The following is a 10304-nucleotide window of genomic DNA, read 5'->3' on the forward strand; positions in this document are numbered from 1 at the left end:
CGCGGCGCTCGGGCGGCGCACTCGGGCTGCACACACGGGCTGCACACTCGGGCTGCACACTCGGGCTGCACACTCGGGCTGCACACACCCCCAGGGCTCGCTGTCCCGTTGGCTCCAGGGGCCTCGCAAGGCCTGAGTGCTGCGGTTTCTGCTTCTGTGTTTGCAACGTACACTTTGCAACCCCCCTCCCCCTTAGTTGGAACCAGGGCTGACAGTATTTTTAAGGGAGCATAAAAATAAATAAGTAAAGTAAATCTGTTGTTAGGCTGGTTAATACACAAAACAAGGGTCTGCATTTCTGTAGGGAACACTGGAAAAGCTTGGGGACCACTGATGCAGAACACTAAAACAGTGTGACCACATTCTCACTGTCAAGCCTTCTGGTGGTTTTGACAGAGTAAAAGTGACAGAATTGTGTTCTCTGTTTTCAGCTGTTAGTAAAGACACTGCAGACAGCATGCAAAACCTAAGTGGAACTGACTTTCTTACTACTTTCTGTACATTATCCTTCATATATACCCTGATGCAATTACTGTGTATTCAGCAAACTTAAATATCTCCTTGTTAGTAATCTCCAATAAACATTTATTTTGTGGCATGGGTTTTGCCCACTTTTAGTTAAAGAAATAATCCTACTGAGAGAAAAATGGTTTATTTGCTCAATAAGCCTTTCATAAACAAAGTATTTTTAGAAATAGTATTTTTAGTAATACATTTTATGTAAGCAGAATGAGGAATGTAAGCATACAAAAAGCAAGCTTGATGAATGGAACACCTACGACTAGTCTCAGATATTTTTCACATTGGTTTCTAGTTACTAGTGCTATCAGAAAATTGTTCTCCTGGTCTGAAAACAGTACTTTCCATTTACACGTCTCATTGGGCAGGTATTTATTTTCAGTTGGAGCTCTGTATAGGCTTACTTCTTGACAGAGAACCAGCTGCTATTTGGGGCCTGCCTTACTCAGAGTTTATTAAGAAACTGTAAATCTGCTACACTTTTCATCAAAATGTTTTCAAACAGACCACTAGCCATTCACATACAAGTAACTTGATAAAATCTCCAAGCTAGAAATTTTAAAAGATGGTGAAAAAAAAGTATTACGCTGTCAAAGTCAGAATCTAAAATTATATTTAGGGGAAAATCAGTTTCTCTAGGGTGCTGAGGCCTGAGTGCACTGTCTAGTTAACAGATCTCATTTACAGCCTGTTTCCTCAGTCCCATCTTTACTGTATTGTTAGTGTGCAGTGAGACAGTGACAGGCATTGCAGGATGTGTAATGAAAGTGTAAAATACAGAATTGCTCATTATGAACAGTAACGTGCATTTGCTGTTACAACCTGCTATTCATTCCACTGACTTTGAAGCCAAGTAAAAGATTCTGAAGATCCGGTGTGATCTGTGGTGTTCACCAGGCTGCCCTGGAAGCAAGCTCCTGGTTCCTGTTAGAACTAGTGCCTGTCTTTAAAAAAGACATGCAGCTCTGTTAAAGATACCAAGTAGTGACACGTTACGTCTTGTCAGTGACTCACCAACTCCACTTGTGTGAGCCCCACAATTTCTTCTCCATGGCAGGGGTGTTACTCTGAAATACTGTGTACAGCTCGCTCCTGCAACACAGAACTTTCTCAACAAGCCTACTTATATTTAATTATTTTAGTCTTTCTTCATGAGCTGCTCATGTTCACTCATCTTGCCAAGGTTTGTTGCTGCCTCCTGAACTGCCTTTGAATCACCTGAGTTGTTCTAATTGTGAATGCCCAGAAATTAATTCACTGTAGGCAGCCCCTTCCTGTACACCCTGGTAGGACACCCCTCAAAGCATGAATTTCATTGTTTGAAACTCAAATCAAGATTCCTGCCCTGTTTCAGTATGTCTCACGGCTGTCTTGCTCTCCAACTCCTTTTCTGCCTCCAAAGAGTTACAGTGCAGTTGATTTCTACTCTGTGCACAAAGGATCTTTTTTTCTTTTTGACCTTTTATGTGCATTTTAATGTCTGAGATACCTCATACTATTTCTCTGTCTTAACTGGTGTTGCAGCAGTTCCCATTGTTACCATCTGCAGATTTCATTAACATACACTGTTTATACTCCCTATTCCAGGTCATTAATAATAAAGATATTAAGTCTGGCTCTACTTACCTTGTCCTACATATCTCCCCAGGCACCTGTTCCCAGCTGTTTAACACTGCTTCTTGTAGTTCTTCTGCTCACATGACCATTCAACTTAACTGAAATTTTTTCATATCAGTATTTGTGAGAAAGAAACAAATATGAGATGTGTATATAATGCTCAGCCTGCTGCATTACACAGGTCTAAGTTTGGAATTCTGTGTAGTGTGGAAGAATTAGGTTTAATTGGTCAAAGTATGGAGAATCCTTGTGTGGCTTCTTTCCTTTGTTCTGATAGCTATTTATTTTCTCTTACATGGTCTTCAATTTGGTTATACACTTACATCATTTTTGGCTTACAGCAGCCCAGAGATACAGAAGTTCCACATGCCTCGCACCACAGATCCATCTGGTCCTTGATCCTGCTGCTGGCAGCAACCAACAGTTGGTATTTGAGGCAAAAGTTAGGAGAAGAATCTTAGTTCATCTGCCTGATAATGAAATTCCATCCCAGTGGCCTCAGAAGAACAGTATATAACGCAAGGCACAAGGTTTAATCACCCAAATGGCTCCTCACCCTGCAGAGCTATAAAGAGAGACCAGAGTTCCCTGAAGTTGGTTGAGTGGAGTGAAATCTTGAACATACTGGATTTGCTCAGCACTTCAAGAAGTTGTTTTAAGAGTCCCTCAGGTTTTTTAAAAAACAGAGCCAGCAGCAGACGCTCTGCCATAAGCTCATCAGGCCAGTTTGTGACATCTATCCAGGAGCTGCTTATCCTTTTCAGCGTTGTTAGATGGGCAGTCAGTGAAATCCAGAAAGCCTGATTGTACAAGGAGCTACTGTCAAGAGCCGTGGTCCTTGGCTATTGCTATAGTCCACAGCTGCTTCACAAGAATTAGTGCTAGCGGTTGTCTTCCCACCTGCAGATCCCTGCCAGCAGCACAGGATGGGTGCTGCTAGTTAAAATTTATAGAAGCCATGAGAGTGGTGAATCTTTACCACTGCAAGCTCAGCTCAAGAGATGCACACACGAGTTGCTCATGGACAAGAGCCTTATAAAAGAAATTAATTTTAAACGTGTGCCCAAACAATGCCAGGTGTGATCATTAAGCTTGGAGTAATGGTCTAAAAATCTGATCCCACTGAACTTAACAGCAAGTTTCCTGATAGTGATTTGTGATTCCATTCATGGTGCTGCAGAGCACAAGTGGTGTGCTTTAATCACCTGTATCCATCAGCTCTAGTTTTATCCTCTTTTGTCTTAAGGTTAGAACATTCACAGCTTGTTTATAGGAGTAGATTTAGAGTTTTCTGCAAACACACTTCTACATGAATTTAGCAAAAAAATTTGTGTATTCACAAAGTCATTCTTGTTTCTGAGATTCCAAATCTTACAGCTTCTCTCTCTGTCTCTGGGGCCTAATCCTGTGTTTACTAAGGGTTCACTGACTGGATTGAGAGATGAGTTTAGAGCCTTGAATTTGGAAAGGCTGAGAATGCTTTTTTTTGTTTTGTATCCAGCAAATTGTCACTGCTAGAAAAATATTGTAGCTCTTTTTACAGTCTGCATCGAGGTATTTATTTCTGTGGAAGATTATTTACTGCTGTACAGTAAGGTGAAATAATCAGCAAAATTTCTCAGCATCCTTCGCAGCTTTGAGTCTCTAGGAATCGACATTCTGTAGAAGAGAAATTTAACTTTCATTGTCAGCATTGATCTGATAGTGAAATCCCATGTTAGTCCCTCTTTCAAACATTGCCCATCTTGTCTGTTCTGCTTTTCAAAAACCAGTTTCAGTTTATAAGCATCCTTGGGTTAGTGCTCATCTACGTAAAATCTTAATAAAAGTAATACAAGCAAGTCTGTCTTTTCTGGTAAAGGCAAGCTTGTCTGCAGTGCTTTTCAAAACAGTCATTCATACAAGATGGGTGTTCCTTTCAATGAACTTTATCCAAGACAGTTTTCCAGGATGGAAGATTATCATGTGGCACAGTGTGCACATCCCAAAGACACAGCCAGGGGAAGGAATACAAGGACCTGCTATCCTTTTTATTGGAGTACATGTTTGTACCACACTTCAGAAAACCAGTTAGCTTGCATTTCATGCAAGCACTGTACTTACTAGCTGTATATAAAACAAACTAAGCATAATGTGAACAAAAGTACACCTGCTATAGAGAAATAAATGTCTTGCCAAGAAAGAAGAAAAAAAAAATTCTTAGCTCTTAATCCTGTGTTTCAGGGTGCAAAGTAAAGGGATGATGGTCTTAGTAGACTTCTGATAACATCCGTTAGCCTGGTGCTAACAGTGATTTTCTAACAGATTTTCTAACAGATCAGCTAACAGTGAACAGTCAGCTGTATCTGCCTACCCCAGCACAGCATCTGACTCACTGGATCTAGAAGGTTGAAAACTATGAAGTGATAATATTATTAAAAATACTACATATGAAAGTAGTAGTATAGGAGAAGATAGATTAAGTCTTTGCAAGAGTTTTACTTCTGACAGAAACTTTTCTCTTGAGTTTCCAGGCTTAGTACATAAACAGCAGGAAGTTTGTTTTTCACTGGGAGCTCTCAAAGCACTTGTAGGGTCATAAGGAAAAGCAGCCTAGAACTAGTCACACTTCATTAGCAGTTCCAGTTGAGTACAAACCTGCTTCTTGTTCCAGCAGACTGAAACACAGCAGGCCGGTATAGCTCACTGCTGTCACTTGTAAAGCAGGAGTGCTGGCCAGGCAGAGTTAGCCTTGGGTACCAGTAACCTGTGCTCATGGAAGGGCAACCCTCATCAAAACAGTTGGGCTGTCTAGTGTGCAGAAAATGACACAAGGATGCAGGGAACACTTGGGTGCCAGGGGCAAGTTGCACTTCTCTGGTTCTCCACCAGTCTTCCATCTGCTTCTGTTCTGTCCAGTTAGGTGCATCTTTCACTACTTATAGGAAAGAATGGGAAATTGGAGTATGTGTTTTATCAGTCTTCCATCTGCTTCTGTTCTGTCCAGTTAGGTGCATCTTTCACTACTTACAGGAAAGAGAGGGAAATTGGAGTATGTGTTTTATTAAGTTAATTAACCTGATCAAACACATTTGCCCCATTCTAAGAGAAGACATAAAAACATGACTTGTAGTACTTGGAGTAATGGAGATGCATCCAATTCCAGAAGCTGAGGCTGTGATCATTACAAGCCCAGAGTGATTATGTTCAATACAGCAGAGGGTGCAGGTCACTCAACTGCATTTACACAGCTAGGTCACTGATGTTTGTTAGCAGGTCAGACCCGAATCAGGCTGGGTTGCCTAGAAAGGTGAGGCTTTAGTTATATGGCCTTTCTTAACAGGTTTCAGCTGAAGATGCAGAACCTTGCTTATGGCTCTAGAGTTTACTGACTTCTGAGTTCAGTGTTTAATTTCAGGAGGCATTCCTTTTAGTCTTTAGCCTTGAAGTTCTAGTCTGGATGCCAAAACCATGTCTATATTTTGGATACATATTTGGGGCCGTCCTCTCTAGTTCCATCCAATCCTCACATGATGGAGCAGAGGTATCCACAGCAAAGTTAGCAATGCAAGAAGTTTTTCTACAGAAAGTAGAAACCCCCACCATCCTTCCAAAAATCCCCTCACTTATACCTGACTTTTGCCACATAGGAATCAAAGAGGAAGCTTGTTGTAGACAACGATTCCAGTGACAGTGTTCTCTTGTTATTAGTGAAAACTCATTTGCTTGTGTCCAGAAGCATGTTCTTGCTTTCCAGTAACATCATAAACCAGGTGCTAGAGATAATACAGTAGAGGAAATACCAGTGACTTGACATACGGTATGTTTAACAATCTACCACTTCACACTTGAGTTGGAAATGGGAACATATCATGGGAGAAAAGCCTGTATTCCACTTTCTCTCCTTTTGCTGGATACCAGACATTCTATTTCACATTGGTGTGAGATCCTGAAACATGAAGGTATTTCCTGGGGAAAGTAAGCAAGTATAAATGGGACAGAGAACCTTTGCAAAAAATATCTGCGCCATCACAGATGTCTGGCTGTGAGAACACTGCAGTTTCTTTGTGGAAAACAAATTCCTTAAAAAGACAAAGATTCAGATTGTATGGCCATTGGAAAAAACAAACAAACAAAAAACCAACCAAAACAAACAACCAAACAAAAAAAACCCCAAACCCAACCCCAAGTCTCTTTTCTTGGATGATAGAAGTTTATGTTTGTTAACCTGATAAACTGGTGTTGCTTCTTGTGGAAAGGGCAGCTCCTTTTTGCCCCCATCTAAAGCTGCTTGTTCACACTAGCTTATTTGTGTAGGTCTCTGTATTATGTGGCAAGACAGCTGAAGGACCAAAATCCAGCTTTTGATGAGGTTACTTTTCAGTTGAATGAATTCCCTGATCTGTCCTACGACCAGAACATTAGCATCAATCCAAGGGTGGAGGCAAGAGGGATAGCTAGGCTGCCTGTTTCGGCAAGTGCAGATTTTGCTGACTAGAAGTGACTGTAATCACAGCTCAAGGCAGACTTAGGCTGCCTCTTCCACAGCTGAAACCTCACCTCAGAGACCACCTGAAAAGATAAAAGGCCTAACGGTTTGATACGCAAGGAAGTGGTACAAACTCTGATGTGGTTCTGGGAAACACAATTTAGGAATCACTTTAAGTCCATTGTGTTTTTCAAAACTGGTTGTTTTGAAAACTACTGTGGGAGGGGGGCAGTACTGTATACTCAGTTTGTATCACTCCCTAAATAATTATATTGATGATGACTATTTAATTTATTCATTTTTCTTATATAGTTGCCCCACTTAATCTACTATGTGGTGGTCCTATCCTGATCCCAAGTAGAAGATAGTTTAAAACCCAGTGCAAGAATTTTTACTGTTTTGCAGTACATCACAGTAAACATTACAAGCTTCAACATTCTCTCATATAAAATCTCTGACTATTACTCCGTTTTTTAGGCTCAGCTGCTGAACTTTCCTATCCAAACATGTGAAATTATTTATTTAGTTTGCAAGAAAAAAATTCTCAGCTTCACTATTGGGACAACTTGCCAAACAAAGAGGCAGTGAAATACTGCAACAGAGCCTCTGGGCAGGCTGGGGGATCTCCTCTGGAGGATTTTTAGAACAGGCTGGAAAAACATGGGCAAATGCATCTGAGCTTGCCTGATGAAGGCATTTGGACTAGGTGACCTCCCAATGTGTCTTCATACTCTCTGTGTGCCAGTAACAGCCTGTAGGATGCTTCTCCTATGCACCATGTGTAGGTCTAACCATCTATTGTGTGAAAGGAGGAGCAGGGGGAAGGGACAGAAAAGGGTTTTCTGTTAGCTGACAGGTGGATGAGTGCTTCTGATCACGTATTCGGGGTCAGCATCCTCCTGAAGGGGGATGGGCTCTGCAGGAGGAGCACCAAGAGGTGGCTGGCAGCACTTCTGGGCTGAATGCTTCTCCAGCCAAAGAGAGATGTCTCGCCCCTCTCCAGCTGGACAGTGCAACCATTGCTGAAGCAGGGCTAGTTTTTTTAACAGTTCTGTATGGTCTGATGTCCTGAAGTTGCAGCAGAGGAGGTTTAGATTGGATATTAGGAAGAATTTCTATACTGAAAGACTGGTCAGGCACTGGAACAGCCTGTCCAGGGAGGTGGTGCAGTCACCATCCATGGAGGTATTCAAGAACCATGGCACTTCAGGGCATGCTCTAGTGGCTGAAGTTGTGAGGGGTTCTGTGGATGTTTTTTGATGGAGTGTGTGTGGCTGGTTGTGTTTGTTTGGGGTTTTTTTTCTGTTGACAGTTGGACTCTGTGATCTCAGAGGATCTTTCCAACTGTGATGATTCTGTGAACGGTGTGAGTACAGAAGGTGATCTGGAGGAAGCTTACAGGTACACAGAGGACAGCTGGCATAGGAGTTAAACATATTTAAAAAATCATCCTTTTCTGGAGGGTGCAAACATCATTCCTAGAATACTGACACACAGTTCTAATAATGTACACGTTACAGCCATGCCCAGCAATTACGTCCTGTAGAAGCAGGAAAAGAACAAAGCAACAAATGCATCACCACCACAATAAGCAGTGTGGCTACACACTCCAGTATGTGGACTCTGCTGTGTACTTCATCTTTCCTTTCAAAAAACAAGCTTTTACTCTCTTTGCTAAAAAGAATGGGTATAGGTCAGCCAGGATCTGTATGGCTTGAGACCATAGCATCATATCTTTGTTTTTGCATCCAGCAACATCCAGAAAGGAATGTTGGAGCTTGGACTTTGTTGGTCCAAGCTGTACTTAGCTTACAAGCTTTCCAGCTCCTGCTAATGAGAAATTTCCAGAGACAGGGTATTAATAAGCAAAAATAAAGGGTTAAACAACAAACTGTAAGACACAAAAAATAAGAGGCTATTTTCTTGAAGCTTTGGGGCAATGCTTTACTTCAGAATGTAGCAGGAGAGGGCAGAGAAGTCAGCAACTTTATCATTTATTTCAGTGTGGGCATGCAAAAGGTTCTCTTCTGTGGTTAGAAGATGAGACTGGAGCTAAATTAAAGAAATAATAGTGTTCTGCTTTCAAGAGGAAGGCACCTTTATAACCCCAGGTATACCAGGGAGGACAAATTGCAGAAAAATTACTACAATTTAATTCTATTTTAAATTATAAAATTTAAAACCACCATGTCATAGTTTCAACAATAATAATGTTATAATGCTGTAGGCAACCCTGCTTAGCAGGGTGGTTGGACTGGGTGATTTCTAGAGGTCCCTTCCAACTCTGATGATTCTGAGACTCTGTAACAAGGATTTATACCAATCCATTTTTTCAGAATTCAAGGCAGATCAAAAGTTTTGAAATGGCCAGGTGTCATTTTTAAAGTTCTCTTTACCCACTCAGTCCAAAATGCAAAAGTTACTGTGCTTAAACCCCTGAATCTCACATTTTAGAAAGCCAGTCACTTCAGTGTGCACTGTAGGACCTGATCAGTTCTGTAAGTTTTCTGTGCACTTTACAAATAAGAAGCCAGACAGCAACAGCTGCAGCTGTTTTTCCTGGCAAAGAAAACAAACACATTATATAAATGCTTATGGTCAAATCACATTATAATCATGTTTTCCAGAGGAATACATGTGCTTTTAGAGATACTGATGAATCTTTACTCTTTACTTCCCTGTAGGATTTCGTATGACCCCACAAGGTATCCTAAATACATTCCTGAAGCCTACTGTCTGTGCAAAGGCTGCCTGATGGGGACCTTTGGGGAGGAGGACTTCCACTTCCGCAGCACCCCGGTGTACATGCCCACCGTCATCCTGCGCCGCTCCGCGTCCTGCGCCGGCGGCCGCTACGTCTACACCGAGGACTACGTCACTATCCCGGTGGGCTGCACCTGTGTCCCTGAGCAAGACAAAGGGGCTGAAAGTGTAAATTCCAGCATAGACAAGCAAGAAATGAAGTTGCTGGTAAGCCAGAACAAGCCATCGTCAGAATGAGGAATGTATAGATTCATGTGGCAGTATTGGTTTCACATCATCATTTCACCACCTCAGGAAGCTGCAGCACAGCAGCAGACACATTGACTTACCCTCTTTTTCTACTTACAGTTATTTCAGTTGTAAGATGGAAAGTTCTGTCCGGTCGCTCAGATTCATATTTAGAACTTAGTTCATGTAAGTGTTTCTTGCAAATTCCAGTGTAGCTTTTTTTTTGCTTTCTTAGAGCAGAGCATTTTATCCTTGCTTATTCACACTAAACTTTAGAAAATAATGCAACTGTAAGACATGCTAGCTATTACTATAGCAGACTACTGGTTGTAGATATTTTTAAGGCATATCTTATACTCTACTTTTAAATACTCACATATAAAAATCACATAGCTGCCATACATGTGCCAAATCAGCAGTTAAAAAGGATAACTTCTTGGGCTGGAAGAGCCTTCCTTTATACTGCATATCTCAACCCCAAGCTGTGTTTTTGGCCGTTACATCTTTATACAGCAAGGAAACCTTTGCTGAGTTTGAGTCAATTATGAAACAATACAGGTCTGCTATTTTTAAATTTGCCAAATTGGTAAGGGTACAAAAGTGTTGAGAAAAAGCATGCTAGACTGTTGTAAGACTGCGCTGGAGTAAGTCTAATTGCTCAGAAAATATAAATTAGAAAAAACAATTTGGGTCCCAAGAATTCTGCTTT

At 41.3% G+C, this 10304-nt stretch overlaps 1 protein-coding gene across 1 annotated transcript; it reads left to right on the forward strand.

The window, feature by feature from the left end:
- The first annotated feature begins 9220 nt into the window (after positions 1-9220).
- Positions 9221-9604, forward strand: IL17D (interleukin 17D). Its single transcript, XM_009999440.1, has one exon. The coding sequence runs from the start codon at positions 9221-9223 to the stop codon at positions 9602-9604; it is 384 nt and encodes a 127-aa protein (XP_009997742.1).
- Positions 9605-10304: the final 700 nt, after the last annotated feature.

The sequence above is a fragment of the Chaetura pelagica genome, unplaced genomic scaffold, assembly GCF_000747805.2.
Source record: "Chaetura pelagica isolate M959 unplaced genomic scaffold, ChaPel_1.0 scaffold85, whole genome shotgun sequence".
NCBI classification, from domain to species: Eukaryota; Metazoa; Chordata; class Aves; order Apodiformes; family Apodidae; genus Chaetura; species Chaetura pelagica.

Bases quoted from the DNA above. Each gene is read 5' to 3' on its own strand.
- IL17D (XM_009999440.1), top strand. From the start codon at position 9,221: ATGTTTTCCAGAGGAATACATGTGCTTTTAGAGATACTGATGAATCTT.